At 45.5% G+C, this 19,126-nt stretch overlaps 1 protein-coding gene across 6 annotated transcripts in view; it reads right to left on the reverse strand.

The window, feature by feature from the left end:
* The window catches only part of MBIP (MAP3K12 binding inhibitory protein 1), a 140,822-nt gene that overhangs the window by 47,829 nt on the left and 73,867 nt on the right, over window positions 1–19,126 (reverse strand). For 4 of the 6 annotated variants that reach the window (XM_029598973.1, XM_029598971.1, XM_029598972.1 and 1 more), the window contains one exon: window positions 8,880–8,966. In XM_029598973.1, coding sequence (XP_029454833.1) covers window positions 8,880–8,966 — 87 coding nt within the window. Of the gene's footprint in view, window positions 1–506; window positions 582–8,879; window positions 8,967–19,126 lie in introns of all 6 variants that reach the window. The other 2 variants (XR_003856335.1, XR_003856334.1) reach the window with 1 other exon arrangement.

A 19,126-nucleotide genomic window follows, 5' to 3' on the forward strand; every position in this document is an offset into this window, starting at 1 on the left:
TGAGGCCAATATTCAAATACTCGGAAAATGCATAATCTATATAGTTAAAGTAAACCAGATGAGTTATCTGGAATATTGGCCACTACAGGAAATAGGATGAAGGCCTGATGGGCCTTTGGTCTGGCTGAGCATGGCAAAACTTATGTTCTTGTAAATGTCCCACTGAATATCCCCACTTAAAGTTATTCAGCTATGGTTAGTCAGATAACTTTAGCTTTAACCAGCTATATTCAAAAGATTATAGCTGGTTAAGTGCCAAGCTGCAGGGTTTAAAATAAAATAAAAGATAAGTGCTCTATCACTGCCCCCTCCCTCCCCTACCCAAGCTCCAAATGTTCAGCCTGGCAAGACTGACCCAGCAATCTCCCCTCCAAATCACCTCCACTTTCCAAAAAAATAAAAGGGTTGGGGGTCTGCCTCTAACACTCTCCTCCAACTGCCCTCTCCTGGGTCAAGCCAAGTTTTCAGCAGCCTCCAGTGCCCCCCCCCCCCCCCCACCTCAGTACCTTCAATCACAAAGTTCTTCAGCTCGGATCATGGTAGCAGTCAAATGTGATCTGGGCCCAGCGTTTCTGCCATTACTAGGAGAAATACGATGAAGATGGAGCAGTGAAAACCCACTAGGCTCACAATCTTTTTTTTTTTTTTTTAAGTGCAGCTTGGCACTTAACCAGCTATATTCTTGGAATGTAGCTGGTTAAGGCTATTGTTATCTGGCTAACCATAGCTGGATAACTTTACATGCAACTAGAGATATTAAAAAAAAAAAAAAATCTCTCGTTAGGTTTAAAGTTATCAAGCTACAATAAGCAGTATAACTTTACATCAGGGATATTCGGAGGGCCGTTTATCCCATTGAGTATCCCAGATAACTTATTTGAATAACTTCAGACCTGTTTTCAGGCACGTCTTGAGTTTACTAAACTTATCTGGCCTACTCCAAATATCTCAGTTAGCCGGATAAGTTATTCAGCTACTTCAATCCTGCCCCGGAATGCCCCCAATGCACCTCTTTCTTATTCTGCTAAATCTTAGCCAGATAATGACTTATCTGGCTAACGTTTAGCCAGATAAGGGGGAATATTAAAAACTTGCCATTTAGATGGATAACTTGTGAGTTATTCATCTAAATAGCTTTGAATATTGACCTCAAGCTTGTCACGGAGCAATCCAAATAAGAAATACTTTAAACAAAAAATTAAATCCATTACTATAAACAGATTATGTTCCAATAAAGTGATAATCACATATAGCTTTTCAAAAGTGATTAACAATTCCTGCAAACCTGGGATGAATTTCTTCTCATTGACATAAATGAGATGTCATTTAGTGTTATGCTTCTGGCTCTGGAGGTTTAACATACAATCAACTATTTAGCATACTCTGGATGAACACGTCTCAGATTTTTTTTTTTTTTTTTTTTACACATTTGTAAAATCTTCATTTTCTTCTTTATCCCCAGTGCATTTTCATCAGTCATGTGGAGGTAGTTTGTAAATATATACACAGAACTAGGGGTCAAACAAACAAACTAAAAGAGATACATTTTTATTGGCTTAATGTAAAACATTTGCGACTGGCTTTGAAGAGCTACACTATCCTCATCGGTCAGTGCAAATTGAACTAAGGATGATGTTGCTCGAGTATATAAATACATTACAGGTTGTATTACAATAATTATGTTTGTTTTCCGAGTTATAAAGTAAAAGGAATGGCAGAGGGGAGAGAGAAGTGAGAGACAAACACTTGACTTTACAGCTATAGGAGAACAATGGGGCCGATGTAATAAGGTGCGCTGAAGCTGCCATGGGTTTGTGCACACATGTATACATGTTTTCCCGTTCAAAGCTCTATATGGGGATGTAATGGAGAAATTACCTGATAATTTTGTTTTTCTTAGTGTAGACAGATGGACTCAGGATCAGTGGGTTTACACTCCCCTGCCAGCAGATGGAGACAGAGCAAGATGACATCACAGTATATATAGCTCTGCACTGACCCCAGCAATCCAGTATTCTTCAAAAGCAACTGTGGACAGACTAGCAAAAAACCAGATTAAAAAAACGATTAAAAGCAGGTAACCAGAACTGTACTCAACCAACCATAAATACTAAACTTACGTAAGATTCTAGGTCCCCAAGCTAGGGACTGGATGAACACTTACCATTAATCCCTTGGGACACAGAGCCCCACAGGAAGACTATTGACACACTCATGCAGCAGCCGAGGAAGGGAAGCTAAGGAAAACAAAATTATTAGGTAAGTAATTTCTCCATTTCCTAGCATGTAGACAGATGGACTCAGGACCAATTGGATGTACCAAAGGTACTCCCCCAACAGGGTGGGAGGTTGCTCTCGGTCCAGTCAACACCACACATGCAAAGGCTGCATCCTCCCAGGCCTGCACATCCAGACAATAAAACCTGGAAAAAGTGTGTAAGAAGGACCACGTTGCAGCTTGGCAGATATCGTCAGGAGACGACAGACTAACCTCCGCCCATGACACTGCCTGAGCCCTAGTGGAATGGCCCTAACCTGAGAAGGCAATGGCTTTCCAGCATCCACATACACAGCCGTGACCACCTCCTTAATCCAACAAGCTATGGTAGCCCACAAAGCTGGAGTTCCCTACTCCTACCTCTGAGAACAAACAGGCGCTCCATCTTTCGAAAAGACTCAGAGACCTCCAGATACCGCACAACAAGATGTTCAACATCCAAGGAGGACAAAAGGCAAAACTCCTCTGCATCCCTGACTTATCCAGGGACAGCAAGGAAATGAAATGATTCAAATGAAAGTCCAAGATTACCTTGGGCAAGAAGAATGGAACAGTACGCAGCTGTAACGCCCCCAGCAAGACAAGGCCTGCAGCTCAGAAATCAGACACGCAGAACATATAAACACCAGGAATACAATCCTTCAAGTTCAACAACTGTAAGGAAAGGCTACCCAGTGGTCGGAGCGTAGGATCTGCCAAAAAGTACAGCACCAAATTAAGACTCTACAATGGAAATGGTAACCTCAAGGGAGGCCTAAGACGCTTCACTCCCTTCAAAAAACAGGCCATATCAGGATGAGACAAGGAAACACCATTCACCAGGCCTCCGAAACAGGCAAGAACTGAAACCTGTACCTTCAAGGAATTAAGGGCCAAGCCTTTATTCAATCCATCCTGCAAAAAATCCAGAACAAGAGGGATCTTAACTAAATGAGGAAGAACACCCCACTCTTCGCACCAGGCCTAAAAAATTCTCCAAACACAGACATAAGCCAAGGAAGTGGAGAACTTACGAACATGGAGTATAGTGGCAATCATCGCAGAGGAATAACCACACTTTGAAAGGTGAGCCCTCTCAAGAGTCAAACCGTAAGACAGAATCAAATTGGATCCTCATGAAGAACTGGTCTTTGCTGTAGCAGATCCATGTGGGGAGGAAGATGAAGAGGGGCCTCCACCAGGAGATGTCGCAAATCCACATACCATGGATGCTTGGGCCAGTCCAGCGCCACCAGGACCCCCTGTGGCCTTCAATCTTGCAAATTATCCTGCCCAGCAAGGACCACAAAGAAAAAGCATAAAGCAATTTGTCTTTTGGCCAGACCTGTACGTGAGCGTCTATTCCCATGGACCACGGAACTATCCTGCAACTGTAGAATCGAGGAACTTTCGCATTTCAAGAAGTCACCAGCAGGTCTAACAATGGAAGGCCCCAGTGATTCACAATCAGATGAAATGCCTCGGCTGTCAACATTCACTCTCCTGGGTCCAGACTCTCCCTGCTGAGAAAGTCCACTCTTATGTTGTCTTTTCCTGCAATGTGAGAGGCTGAGAATCTTCAGATGATCTGCTGTACATACTCCCTGGCAATTATATAGGCCACTGTCATCACATTGTCTGACATCACACAAACCTCTTGGATTTCGCAGTCTGTGGCTGAACTGCAAGCATGCCAGCTGTACCGCCCAGGCCTCCAGGCAATTGATGTTCCAGCAGGACTCTTTGGCATTCCAGCATCTCTGGGCAGTTAACTCCACACAGTGAAGCCCCCCCCCCCCCCTCCCAACCGTGGAGACTCGCATCTGTCATGTGTACCAACCAGGCCGGAGAGGACAAGGAAACTCCCTCTCTCAAATGATCCTCTTACAACCACCATTGAAGGTGGGAGCAGATTTCCATCGGCAAGTGGAGCTGACCCACATAATCCTGACACTGCAGGTTCCAACAAGATAGAAGAGATCACTGAAGAGGATGGATATGCGCCCTTGCCCACAGTACCACTTCCAGGGTAGCTGCCATCAAGCAGAGTACCTGTAGGTAGGACCACATTGTCGGACTTATGGTGTTCATCAACTGACGCACTTGAGACATCAATCTCTGGATCAGAACTTCCGGTAGGAAAATTGTCCTGTCCTTTGTCGAACTGGATCCCAGATACTCAATGACTGGGATGGCTGAAGATTGCTTTTGGTCAGGTTCACCACCCAACTGAGCTCCTGCAATAAGGAGATCACCTTATGTGTCACCAGGCTGCTCTCTTCCTGAGATTTGGCTCGAATCAGCCAGTCGTCCAAATACAGGTGCACCAAGATTCCTTCTTTTTGCAAGGCCACCGCTACTACCATCATAATCTTGGCTCTTAGAGAATGTTCTGGGATCAGTGGCTAGACCAAAAGGCAATGCCCGAAACTGATAATGGTGCCCTAACACCGCAAAGCGTAGAAAGCGTTGGTGTTCCAATCGGATGGGAATATGAAGGTAAGCCTCTGACAGATTCAAGGAGGTCAGAAATTCCTGACTGCACTGCCATTATCATACAGCGTAAGGTTTCCATTCGAAAATGAGTCACCTTTAATGACGACCTTCAAATGATCCAGGATGGGACGAAAGGAGCACTCCTTCTTGGGCACAACAAAATAAATGGAATATCACCCCATACTTTCTTGCGACATGAGCACCGGAACCACAGCCCTCAGACTGAGGAGCCTTTGAAGCATGAAGTCCACTGCTTGCTTCTTCTGCGGGGAGTGGCAAAGTGACACCTTGAACACATCCCAAGGAATACTGCGAAATTCCAGTGTATACCCTTCGCGTATCACCTCCAGGACCCACTGGCCTGACATGATCTCGACCCACCTACGATAAAAGAGCGAGAGAGAGAAATCCCCCCATTTCCTGTTCCAGAAGGTGAGTTGGCAAACCTTCATTGGGAAGCTCGGGAAGGACCACCACCTGTGCCCGCTCCTCTCTTGGGCTGTTGGGGACGAAAGAACTGAGACCTTCCAAAAGGCCGAGTCTGCTGAAGGGTCATCCCTCTATAGGGACAAAAATGCCTGGAACCCCGAAAACGACCCCTCATACCAAAGGGGCGCTGTAACTGTTTCTTATTCTCCGGGAACTGAGGCACCGGAGACTCGCTGAGGTCCAGATCAAATCACAGCCTGTGCTTGCTAAAAAGGGGGCAGCAGGCTCCATAACAGCTCTGGAATTCCCTCCAGACTCAACCTCCTGAGAGAGAAGCAGACAAGATCTCGCCACTAGGGCACAACAGGAGGCATTCTGTAAATTCATCACCACTATCTCAAAGGCATGCTTAAGAGCAGCATCAATCTTTCTATCATGTACATCCTTCAAGGCCGTTCCTCCCTCTATGGGACAGTCATCCGGTTAGACATGGCACATACCAGAGCATCCACATTGTGTATTCCCAAACGCTCTCACATTGGATCCAAGGGGTACAGGCCTTCCAATGTCCAATCACCTTTAAAATTTCCTTCTGGGATATCCAATTCCAGATCAATCAATTCTAAAAGGCATCCATCACAGGGAAAAAAACAAGAGGCTTTATGTAAGGAAACCAAAATGGGATTATTCCTTGGCTCTGACATAGCATCTGAACCAGGGACACCCAGATGTTTCAGGGTCTGGGAAATCAGGGCCAGCTGTTCATCTCTATGAAAGAACCGCAAAATGGTTTGATACGGTTCCAGCCTTGGAGGAATTTCCCCATCTTCCAGGGAATCAGGATCAACCTCATCATTTAGTACCATCTGGACTCCTCAGGGAACCAAGGCGAGCTCCAGCGCTTAAGCATAGGACTGGAAGAGGGATGAGCCACCGGCTGAGGGTCCAACCGGACAGAAATGGGGGAAGCGGAGGACTGCGCCTGAAGAAAGGCTTGTAAGCCTTGAAACAATTCCACCCAAGAAAGAGTAGCTGGGTCCAGACCAAGCCCAGAAGGAACTAGAGCTGGTCCCACAGAGCTGCCCTCACCAGCGGAGGAGCCAGTCAAGTGAGAACCAAGATCTGGCATCCCCCCAGTCAAGGCCATGACCAACCCCATCATCAGAATGGGAAGAGCCAAGTTTAGCAAAATCTGAGGAAGACAACTCTCCCCGAGTGTCTGAGCAGCACTGACACAGGTTAGAAGTCAGGTCAGGTTGAGAAGCCCTAATACGACAGGCAAAACAAATAAGACCACACTTAGGCTTCTTGCTTCTCGGTGCCATTGCTGCAGTAAATGTGCGTTGGAACAGCTCATGCTCAAAAAAAAAAAAAAAGTGCACCCAGAAGAAAGCGTGGGAAGGCGCACGCACATCTGTGCGCCAAGTTAAGTGCGTAAAAAATTTGTGCGCATAAAAAGCACACCCAAAAACCAAGCACACATGCGTGCAGAGCAGACGCACTGTGCACACTGACGGCCTATAGAGGGCAGCAGAACATAAACAGCATGCAAGAACGACGGCCGCGACCTACCATGTGGCATGCAAGGAAAAAGCTTATGTGCAGGGCCTAGCCCACCGGGGGCCACTTAACCCGCCAGGATGCCCAGTTCCCCAACCCCAATGGAAGAGAGAACGAATTTCAGTATGGAGTGCCGAGAACAGAGACCGGCGGAAGTCCTGGAAGCCCTCCAACTGTCTTTGATTCAGGGTAAAACTTTTTTTTTTAAACCTTAACTGAGCTCAGTGCTTACCAGCCGAGTACTGAGAGTCTCCAGCTGCAGGGGGGAGGGCATCTGCTGTCACCGACTGCTCTCAGCCTCTTGCACCCGCTGCCTTTCTGCTGAACTAGCCACTAAGTCTACACCGGGAAACCCAGCTACCAGGCCAAGGCACACCTCTGAGGGACCATGGAAATCGCCTCAGGAATTTCTCAGGTGGGGGAGGGACCGTCGGGTATCACTGCAGGAGAGCGGGGCTCTTTCACTGAATTGAAAATTTCATATTCCTCCTTCCAAAGAGCTTGAAGTAGTCCCCATAGGGAGATGCACGTCCACCATCTGCTGGAGATAGAGAATACACACAGGCTAGAGTCACTGTGGGGCTTTATATACTGTGACATTAGCTTGCTCCATCGCCATCTGCTAGCAGGGGAGCATAAACCCACTGGTCCTGAGTCCATCTGTCTTCATGGTAGGAAATAAGGGTTGTGTGTGGGGAAAAAAACCGTGTACGAACGCGCTTACTGTCCCGCGGTTTTCCTGCGCGACAGCATGCTAATGGTATACAAAGGAGGCGATTACCTAATCATAGCCAACGCAGAGAGCCGCGCTAATGCTAGTGCAGGTTTTCTTTAATGCGAGGTTTTTACTGCCACAGTCAGGGCACGAGTGTCGACTCGGGGGCCATTTTATTCCATTGCTTGCATTGGTGTGGTGTGGTGTGGTGTGGTGTGGATGTGTGTCCATGCAGCTCCGGTGCGATTTTGATGGAGATTTCTGATTGTGCCATGTTTTCTGCAGCACAAAATTATTCAAAATAATAAAAATACATTCCAGGGTCATACTTTTACTGAACAGGTAGATGCGCTCGCAGCCAGATTAGTGATTACCTAGGTGTCTTTCTGGGAACCCAATCATCCAGATTCGCGGCCAGCTTAACGCCTATCCTCAGTGCCCGAGCAAACAGAGTCGTTGCCAGCTGAGCACCTATCTTGCTGCCAGGCGGTTTGAATTACCATCCATTTTTTCCACAGCACAGAGTTATTCAAAATAATAAAAATACATTCCAGGGTCATACTTTCACTGAATAGGGAGACACATTTGCTCGCTTACTTTTAAGCGAGGATTATCAGCGCAGATGTGGCTGCTTATTACATGGGGCCTTACCGCGCTTAGGTACACATTTCTTCATGTGTGCGTGGATTTCTGCATGCAAATCATTCACATAATTTAGTTTTGGTTTTTTTTTACAACCCGTGGAAGCACCAGCTTTAGCCACGCATGGTGATCAAAACCCACACTCATAACTAGTGCCAGTTTTGCCACGGGTCTTATTACATCGGCCCCTATGTCTCATAATGAGTGAGGAAACCAATATTCAGTCCCTCTTCAGTCCATCTGTAATTGTTTCAAAGTATTTGAACATGTTAACTTCATATCTCTTACATTCCTGGGTAGTTTTGATGTTCCCTTTTGGAATCCTAATAAGATCATTGATGCAGTTGCCTAGCTTGAAAAATATATTCACATACAGGAGCAACACCTTGCTTATATGCACAAAATCCACAAACGTCTGGGTCAGCATCCACTTAATGTTTAATAAACTGTAGTCAATGTCATGTAACATGAATTGAAAGACTGCACGTTCAATTGCTGTTTGAATCCACTAATCGCTTCAGAGTCTGTTCTTGGAAGCAAACACACAACTCAGAAACAGTTTTAACATTTAAACAAAAATAAACCTTAGCCAAAGGTATTCTAGAAGAACACTATTAGATGTATGCACATTTCCCCAAAGTTCCAGTAGTGTGCATTCAAGAGGCATCAACTGTATTAAGTTTTCTTATGTAAATTGCAGATAGTCATCCCAACATGGGGCATCAGCATCTAATTGACAGGGAGAATGTTGGAAAGATTTCATAAAGGTAATTTATTCACCTTCATAGATCCCGATCCACTTGCTTTTCTTAACAATGTCTGCTTAAGTGCATTAATCTTTTCATCAATTTCAAGCAGGGAATAACTCTGAAATAACAAAATTCTTTATTTGTAAATGTCGGCCAAAATTTCTAAATAAATAAAAATCTAATTGAAGACAGCAGCATATAAAAATAAGACTATTTAACCACTTGGTAGACTATTCATATTACTCCCTCTATTGTTTAAATGCCTCATCATTGTTGCGCTACATGCATATGTTAAGGGCCAGCAGTGCAGGGTACAGATTATAGAACAAATGTGCAAAGCCTGAAGAACAAGGTCTCAATTTCAGCACTATCATTTACTGTGTGACAGTGTATGGCACTTCACTTGTAAAAACCATACAAAAAAAAAAAGACAAAAAGCAAAACTGAAACATATTTGAGGATGGCACATAAAACTGGCTGGGGAACAAACCAATATTTAATTTACTCAGCACATCTTCCTTCAATGCATCACTTATCTTTAATCCAGAAAAGCACACAAATACTTGCACCAGGCAAAGTCTACATTTACACACTGCTTCATTCTTCAACCATTTTAATACGCATTCGATAAATTGATTTATATTTTGCTGGCTGACCCGCCAGGTCTTTATTTTTTTTTTTACATGTGCTATACTTGTAGCTTTGCATTGCAACACTTGCGGTTTTGGAATTCTGAGTACTGTTTTGTGCATTTGAGCCACGTCACCTCCCTTTCCTATAAATCAGACTAAGCTCTTTGGGGAAGAGATCATGTCATTGTTGCTATGCACACTTGCAGCACAAATAACAATCCATAAAGAGAGTACTTATATTGAATAATTTGCTGATAAGCATCACAAACCTTGGCTTTTGCTGCAGTGACTTGGCCTTCCCCTAGTTTTGCAAATTTCATGCATGCATATTCAGAATTCATGGATTTTTTTTTTTTTGCTGTGATGAGATGCATTTAAAACCTTAACACTACATAGTGTCATGAACTAGCTGTAAGTTACTGAACCAGGGACTTATTATAGTTCATATTTTATGGAAAAAAATGCAAATTTAATTTGGCTTCTTAAAAAAATGTTATCCACCAGGGAGACCTATAATTTTTTCTAATAATTCAGTTTTGGAAAAGAATTTCAATATATGTAGATGTTGAAACCTTTTGGGTACATTTTAAAAGGAACACGTGTGCACCCATAATTTGCGTATTGCAGTGCAAGCAAAAATATACCTCATTTGATAAAGTACACATGTGGCATTTAAAATACTATTGGCACGCGTTCTTCTACAGCGTTTACATGTGTATCTTTATTCACTGAGAGAGAGAGGTCCAGGCATTTCAATCCCCACAGTTATCCAGCACCTTGTTGTCCTAATTCCAGCTGGTTTTCATTGCTCAGATCCTGCTTTTGTTTTGCCTCTTCCAGCCCTTGTATTGCCTGTTCTAATCCTTGCTTGCCTTGACCAGCCTCTTAGTTCCAGCCCATGCTCCTTTCTTCCCTGCCCCTGTTCTTGCCCTCGTCTCATTCCTGTCCTTACCTGCTTTCTGTTTCTCTTGGTCTGATCCTCAGCCCGAATATTGACCTGATCTGACCTCAGCCCGAATATTGACTCTGCCTGATTGCCGCCTGCCCTGAACAAGTCCAGACACTGATTCTGCCCGGTTGTCTCCCTCCCTGTCTTGTCCTCTCCCTGGATACTGGCTCCACCTGACCACTCTTTTGCTGGGTACTCACCTAAGACTTTGTGGCCTCTGAAATCAAGGGCTCAACCTGAGGGAGAAGAGGCTGGTAGCTGCAAAGCCCTTGTTTCAGTACCAGCCCAGAGCATGTCCACCTGCTGTTGGCATGGGCCCAGTCATGATCACTTGCTGGGCAGTAGCAACTACGCCACAACCCAAAGAACTCACACCCCATGACAGATTGCTGAGGCCATGAGTTTGGAGGGTATGCTCTTGCCTCAGGCCAATCAGGGGCTTTCTCCTATGGTACAGCAACAGCAGGACCAACTGATGCAGATAGCAGGATTGCTCCAAGGCCTTACTATCTATATCAGTGGTTCTCAACCCTGTCCTAGGGGACCCCCCAGCCAGTCGGGTTTTCATGATATCCATAATGAATATGCATGAGAGAAAATTTGCATGCACTGCCTCCATAACATGCAAATTTTCTCTCATGCATATTCATTGTGGATATCATGAAAACCCGACTGGCTGGGGGGTCCCCAGGACAGGGTTGAGAACCACTGATCTATATGGACATCCTACAAAACCAGATCCCACTACTGACACCATAGTTTCCACCACCTCTGGTGCTGGTGCACATGCCGGTTCACATTCTCCACTTGGCACCTCCGCCCAGGTATGATAGAGACCAAAGGCCTGTCAAGGATTCATAAATCAATGCCTGATGCATTCTGAACTGCAAGCAATCAGCTTCCCTACTGATCAGACCAAGATAATGCTCATCATTTCATTACTCTTTGGCTCTACCCTGGAATGGGTGTCTCTCCTGTGGGAAAAGAATGAACCCCTCAGGGCGAATGTTGAGGAGCTCCTGACCAAATTCCGATGGTATTTGATAAGCTTGGATGCTCCTCTTCATTTTTGACAGAGGAGCAAGACAGTGGGTGAGTACATCATCCAATTCAGGACCCTAGCATCTGAACTGCGTTGGAACGAAGAAAGTCTAGTAGCTATTTTTTGGCAGGATCTCACTGACTGTATAAAAAATGAGCTGACTGGAAGGGACATACCAATGCACTTAGACAACCTTGCTACTCTCAGCATCAAGATTGACATGAGATTCCAGGATGAGCCCAAAAGAGGGAATACACCCAGAAACTCCTATGACTGGTGCCATGGTTCCAATGTCCACTTGCAACAACACCTAGAAAACCTGTGGTCCACAACTCCGAAGAAAAGTCTATGCAGCTTGGAAGAGCAAAGATCTTGGAGGAGGAGAAAAGAAGGCGCCAGACCCTCAATCTCTCTTTATTGTGCAGGGTCTGGTCATTATGCCACACAGTGCCCTGAGAAGTCAGGGAAACTTCCAGGCCTAGGTTTGGTTGGGGAGGCCACTCTAGGTCTTCCTGTTCTCCTCCTTCCAAGCAAACACTGCTCCCGGTGACGCTGAAAGTCAGATTATCTATTATCCATTATGATGCGTTTTTGGAATCCGAAGAGGCCTGGAATTTTATTGAAGCAGCCCTAGTGCAGAAGCACACCCTTCCAGTGGTCCGTTTGGTTCCACCCATCATGATCTCCTTTACAAGGGAGGCTATATACAGCTATCACTACATTGACCCTCCAAAGCCTGGGGCCTGGTACACAGAAGAGATCTATGTCCTGCCCAATCAATGAATCTGGTTATTTTGTGAATACCCTGGCTCAAAAAGCACAACTCAAAAGTTCACTGGGCATCCTCAGAGATCACCAGTTGGGGTCCTCCGGGCTTCCTCAATTGCTTACCTCTTGTTCTACCACCACTGACCCTTGGCTCTAGCAGAACTCAGTACTGTCTGGCCTCTCACGGGCTTACGCCTTTTAACTGGTGTCTTCAGCAAGAAGCAAGCAGAGATCCTATCTCCACACCAGTCATATGATTGTTCCATCAATCTTCTTCCTGGCAAGACAGCCCCTCATGGCAGAGTTTACCCTCTTTCAGTCAGAAAGAGGGTGATGCCAGAGTATATAAAGAAGAACTTTGCATGGGGATTTATCCAACCATCCATGTCCCTAGCAAGGCCAAATTCTATTTTTGTGGGGAAGAAAGATGGGATCCTACATGCTTGCATTGATTACCAAGACTTAATGCCATTACTAAAAAGGTTATCTGCTGCTCCTTATCGCGAAACAATTTGACAAACTCCAGGGTCCAACTATTTTCACCAAGTTAGATCTGAGGGGTGTACAACCTGATCAGGATGAGAGCAGGAAACGAATGAAAGATCGCCTTCAATACTCAGGATCGCAACTGAGTATTTGGGTCATGCCCTTCGGTCTCTGTAATGCTCCAGCAGCTTTCCAACATATGGTAAATGAGATCTTTCAGGATCTATTACAATCGTGTGTTTTAGTATTCCTTGATGACATTTTGGTTTATTCTCATTCACTCACTCAACATCAGGAGCACTTTAAGACTGTACTACAATGACTGAGGAAAAACCACTTGTATACCAAGTTAGAACAATGCTCCTTCGAGCAGAAGAATTACCCTTCCTGGAATACATTATTTCTAGCTGGGGCCTCAGGATGGATCCTAACAAGACTGCTGCCATTTGAGATTGGCCACAACCCGTAAGCCTCAAGGCCCTGCAATGATTCCTGGGATCTGCGAATTAGTATTGCTAATCATTCCCCACTACTCATCACTGGCCATGCCACTCACAGCCCTTACTAATAAGGCAATGGATACTCGCAACTGGCCTGAGGCGGTCACTAAAATCTTCGAATAACTCAAATCTGGCTTCTTAATAGCCTCCTGGATATTACATCCCAATCCCCAGAAGTCCATTTTTCATGGAGGTGGACACCTCGTCCGTTGGCGTGGGGGCAGTGCTGTCCCATACAAATGACAAGGGGAAGATGACACCATGTTTCTTTTTTTTCAAAGAAGTTTACCCTCACTGAGAAAAGCTATACAATTGGATATTGGGAACTTCTGCAATAAAATTGACTTTGGATGAATGGAGACATTTGCTTGAGAGGGCCATCCATCCCATTACCAAAGTCACAGACCATAATCATCTCTTACACATCTAAAAAGCTCACTAACTAAACACCAGGTAGGCAAGATGGTCACTCTTTTTCAATCACTTTAATTTCTCCTAATATACCGGCCAGCAGAGAAGAACTAACAAGCAGATGCTCTCTCGTACTTCTTCAGGCCAGTGGACTTACCAGAAATGCCACAACCCATTGTAGATCTGGCTAAGAGCCTGGCTATCACAGCACTCCCTGGAAAAATGGTGGTCCCCCAGGCCTTAGGGAGAAGGCGCTGCATTGGGCACGCAATTCCTGAGTGGCAGGACATCCAGACTTCTGCAAGAATCTGGACCTCTTATCCCAGCACTATTGGTGGTCCCAACTCCAAGGAAATGTGGAATTATGTGAATCCTGACCAAACTGTGTGGTTAATAAACCTTCCCATTCATGTTCATAGGGCTTTCTGCAACTAATACCAGAAAATCCATGAACCCACATAGCTATGGAATTTGTAACAGACTTCCCTCTTACGAGATGTGCAGTTATCTGGGTCACCGCCTATTTTTCAAAAATGGCCCATTTCGTACCGCTTCCTGTATTGCTGACAGCACCCGAATTGGCCAGGCACTTCTTCTGTCTACATGGCTTACTGGAGCATATTGTTAGCAATTGGGGGCCCCAATTTACCTCTAAATTTTGGAAGCATTTGTGCTAAAAGTTTAACATTATTCTTGACCTGTCTTCTGCCTACCATCCCCAATCCAATGGGCAGATGGAGCGCACCAATCAAATCATGAAAAAACTTCCCGAGGGTCTATGTGACAGACAAATATGATAACTGGGCCTCCTTGTTGCTGTGGGCTGAGTTTTGCCAGAACAATCATGTGGGAGGGCAACAGGTTCTTAACCATTCTTTACGGATTTAACCCCAGGTCTCCAGTTCCTACATCCCTATCTGGTCACTGCCCCATGGCAGAAAACACTGCTCGTAATCTTGGTGACCTATGGAAAAAAAAAATCCCCCCCGCCCGCACGAGCTGTGGGCCCATCTGCACATGTGCGCGCTGACACGCACATGTTATAAAATGATCGCATCCATGTGCACTTGTTTTAAAATCTACCTTTAAATATGGAGGCTTCCTCTGCTCAAAAAAATAATGGAACCCATGAGGGAAGTATGATACCTGACCTAGCTTTCATTATTGGGAGTAATCTCTGTAATGTCCAGGTAGGTGCCTACTTGAGCACCAATGATTATCAGACAGTATAGTTTGATATAGCACATATGATACAGAGAAGTCATATGAAGACCCAAGTTTTGAATTTCAAAAATGCACACTTTCTCAAAATGGAAACGTACTAGAAGACTGGAAGAAAATGAGTGCGTGGAACAATGAGCCAAATTAAAAGGATCTGTTGCAAAGGCAACAAAATCTGTTAGAAATGTAAACATAAGTAAGAGGAAAAAGAAACTGATCTGGTTCTCAAAGGAGATGGATGAAAAAATAAAGGCAAAAAGCATTCAAAAAGTATAAAAGATCCTAAAAAGATGAACACAAGGAAGAATATCTGGTGAAACTGAGGGAGATGAAGAAAGAAAGGAAAGCAAAAGGTCAAGTGGAAGAAAGGATTGCTAAAGAGGTAAAGTGAGGTGACAACATTTTTCAAATATACCAGAGAAAGAAGGAAGGTGACAAGGAGTAATGTGTAGGGAAAGATGAAGAAATAGCAGAAATATTAAATACTTCAAATCTGTGTTCACTAAAGAAGACCCTGGAAAAGGAGCATTGCTAGTTGACAAGACCATAAATGGGGGTGGAGTAGATGAAACTCCATTTACAGAAGAGAATGTATGGGAATAGCTAGCCAAACAAAGTGGACAAGGCCTTGGGGCCGAAGGAGGTACATCCCAGGATACTAAGGCAAATCAAAGATGTGCTAGCAGGTCAGCTGAAAGACCTATTGAATAGATCCCTGGAAATGGGAGTGGTGCCGCAAATTGGAAGGAGATGGTTGTGGTACTGCTTCTCAAGAGTGGTAGCAAAGAGGAGGCTGGAAACTGCAGGCCCGTTATTTTCACTTTGGCGGTGGGAAAATTAATGGAGACTCTGCTGAAGGAAAAGATAGTGAACTATCTGTAATCCAGTGGATGGTTGGTCCTAAGGCAGCATGGATTCACCTGGGGAAGGTCCTTTCAGTTAAATCAGATTTTTATTTATTTATTTTTATTGGATGACTAGAGAATTGGATCAAGGAAGAGTGCTCATTGTGATTTACTTAGATTTCAGCAAAGCTTTTGATATGGTCCTGAAAAGGAGACTCATGAATAAAATGAGAAGCTTGGAAGTGGGTGCCAAGGTGGTGGAGTGGATTACAAACTGGTTGACTGACAGATAGTGGGTAATGATAAATGGAACCTGCTAAAAAGAGAATAGTGTTAAGAGGAATGCCCCTGGGATGTGTTTTGGGTCCAGTTCTGTTCAATATCTTTGTGAGTGACATTGCAGAAAGGATAGAAAGTAAAGTTTGTCTATTTGCATTTCAAAACCAAGAAAAGAAAGGTATATCTAACAGAGAAAAGGACAGAAAAGAATTTTCCATGTGAAGCTCATTAATTTGGATGCCCCAATGCCATGGGACTATCTTCAACTATTGGGTTCAGTGGCAGCAACTACAGATTTAGTGCCTTGGGCAAGAGCACACATAAGACCTCTACAATATGCTTTAACAACATGCTGGAGACCCCGGCAACAATGATTATCTTCTTTCCCTCCCATTGTCGATCAATTAGTGGACAAACAAAACAAACCTGACAAGAGATGTAATGCTAGATCCATGCTAGATTATCATGGATAACAGTTGCAATAGATGTAAGCTCACTGTCAAAATCAGTATGTCCAGGGACTATGCACTCAGAGACCTCACGATCGAATAAAAGGTTAGAGACTGGAGCAATTCAATTAGCATTACATTATTTCCAGCCAATAAGACTACTTTGCGACAATGCAATAGCATATATAAACAAACAAGGAGGAACTAAGTCAAAGGGGTTTCAGAAGAGAAATCTACTCTTTCCATGGACAGAAGACAATGTGGAACAAATTTCTGCTTTGCACATTGCAGGAAAAGAAAATGTGAAAGTAGATTTAGGAGAGTGGGAGCTGAGCAACAATGTCTTTCAAATGACAGTACAGAAATGGGGCAGACCTCAGATAGACTTTATGGAAACTCACAAAAATGACAAGGTAAAGCAGTTCTTCAGCTGACACAAAGACAGGCACTGAAGGGATAGAAGCTCTAGCACAGGACTTGGCCAAAGACAGGATTAATGTATGTATGTAGGACCATGTTGCCACCAGACAGATCTCGGTGGGCGACAGTAGCTTGGTTTTTGCCCAAGAAACTGCCTGGGCCCTTGTAGAATGAGCCTTAACCTGTAGTCGTAAGAGCTTCCCTGCCTCTATGTAGGCTGCCAAGATTACTTCCTTGATCCAGTGGGGTATGGTTGCCTGCGAGGCTGCTTCTCCTTGTTTCTTCCCACTGTGAAGGACGAACAAGCTGTTTTGCGCACCAGTTCCAATCTTTCCAGGTACCGAACTAGGAGTCTGCCAACATTTAGATGGCGAAGAAGGTGATGGTAGAGTGATGATTTGGTTCAAGTGAAACTGGGAAACCACTTTCGGTAGAAAGGAGGAGACTATGATCAGCTGTATGGTTCCATGAGTGAACCTAAGGAATGGTTCCCGACAGGATAGTGCCTGTAGTTCGGAGATGTGACAAGCTGAACATATTGCCACCAGGAATACAGTCTTCAACGTTACAAGGCGTAGTGACAGACCACGAGTTGGTCTGAAGGAATCCCCAGCTAGATTCCATAGAGGCACCGGCCACGTCAGGGGTGGTCAGAGTTGTTTAACACCTTTCAGGAAGCGGGTCAAATCCGGACGGGTTGATAGCCGGATACAGTCCACTTCGGCCCTGAAGCAGGACAGTGCGGCTACTTGGACCTTGAAGGAGTTGAGTGATAATCCTGTCTTCATACCATCCTGTAGGAATTCCAGAATCATGGGAATCTTGGCTGTCTGCGGGAGTATCCTGTGGTCCTCGCACCAGGCTTCGAATACTCTCCAGATCCGTATGTAAGCCAGGGATGTGGAGAATTTGTGCGCTCGGAGTAGGGTGTCAATCATGGCCTTTGAGTAACCGCGCTTCTTCAGGTGAGTCCTCTCAAGGGCCAGACCGTAAGAGAGAATCGAAATGGATCTTCGTGGAGAATCGGGCCTTGACTGAGAAGGCCCCTGTGTGGAGGTAGGCACAGAGGGTTCCGTGCAAGGAGTCTTTGCATGTCAGCGTACCATGGTCATCTTCGCCAGTCTGGGGCCACTAGTAGAACTAATCCCCTGTGATGTTCTATCTTGCAGATGACCTTGCCCAGTAAGAAAAGCCCGTGGTGGGGGGGGGGGGGGGGGGGGGGGGGGGGGGGGGGGGGGGGGGGGGTGGGGGGTTGGGGGTGGGGTGGGGGTGGGGGGGGGGGGGGGGTGGGGGGGGGGGGGGGGGGGAGGCGTCCAGTAAATCCTCCTCTGGCCAAGTCTGGATGAAAGTGTTGATCCCTTGGAGTGTAGCTCTCGGCCTGCAAGCTGAAGAACCTGAGAACTTGGCACTGAGACATGGTGGCCAGTAGGTCCATGGCTGGGAGGCCCCAGCGATTTACTATCAGTTGGAAGGCTGTGGTCGACAGCATCCATTCCCCGGGTCCAGGCTTTCTCTGCTGAGGAAGTCTGCTGAGACATCTTTCCCTGCGATGTGGGAGGCAGAGATTCCTTGTAGGTTTATCACCACCCATGCCATGAGGGGATCTATCTCCAGAGACACCTGTGGCTCCTGGCTCCTCCCTGTCGATTGATGTAAGTGACAGTTGTTGCGATGTCAGACATTACTCAAATCATTTTTCCTTGGAGTCTGTAGCTGAATTGCAGGCACGCTAGTTTAACTGCTCGAGCTTCCAGGCGGTTTATGTTCCATTTCACCTCTTCCTTGTTCCATTGTCCCTGGGCCATCAGTTCCTGGCAGTGGGCTCCCCACCCTTGCAGGCTCGAGTCCGTGGTAAGCAAGGTCCAGTTGGGCGGGGATAGGCTTACTCCTCTGCTTAGGTGGTCTTCCTGTAGCCACCACTGTAGCTGAGAACGTACCTCTGCTGGTAGTTAGAGGCAAATTGGGTAGTACTGGGACAGTGGGTTCCACCGTGACAGTAAGGAGCGCTGGAGCGGTCGCATATGGGCTCTTGCCCACGGGACGATCTCCAGGGTTGATGCCATGAGGCCAAGGACTTGAAGATAGTCCCATACCTTGGGGCATGCATTGGTCATCAATCATTGTAATTGTTCCATTAGTTTCCTTCTCCTCGGGGGAGAGAGGAAGACTTTGTTCTGTTTGGTGTCAAAAAGGGCCCCCAGGTACTCTAGGGATTGAGAGGGCTGCAGACTACTCTTGCCCGGGTTCACGACCCAACCGTGTTCCTGCAGTAGGCC

The sequence above is a fragment of the Rhinatrema bivittatum genome, chromosome 4, assembly GCF_901001135.1.
Source record: "Rhinatrema bivittatum chromosome 4, aRhiBiv1.1, whole genome shotgun sequence".
In the NCBI taxonomy this organism is placed as follows: domain Eukaryota; kingdom Metazoa; phylum Chordata; class Amphibia; order Gymnophiona; family Rhinatrematidae; genus Rhinatrema; species Rhinatrema bivittatum.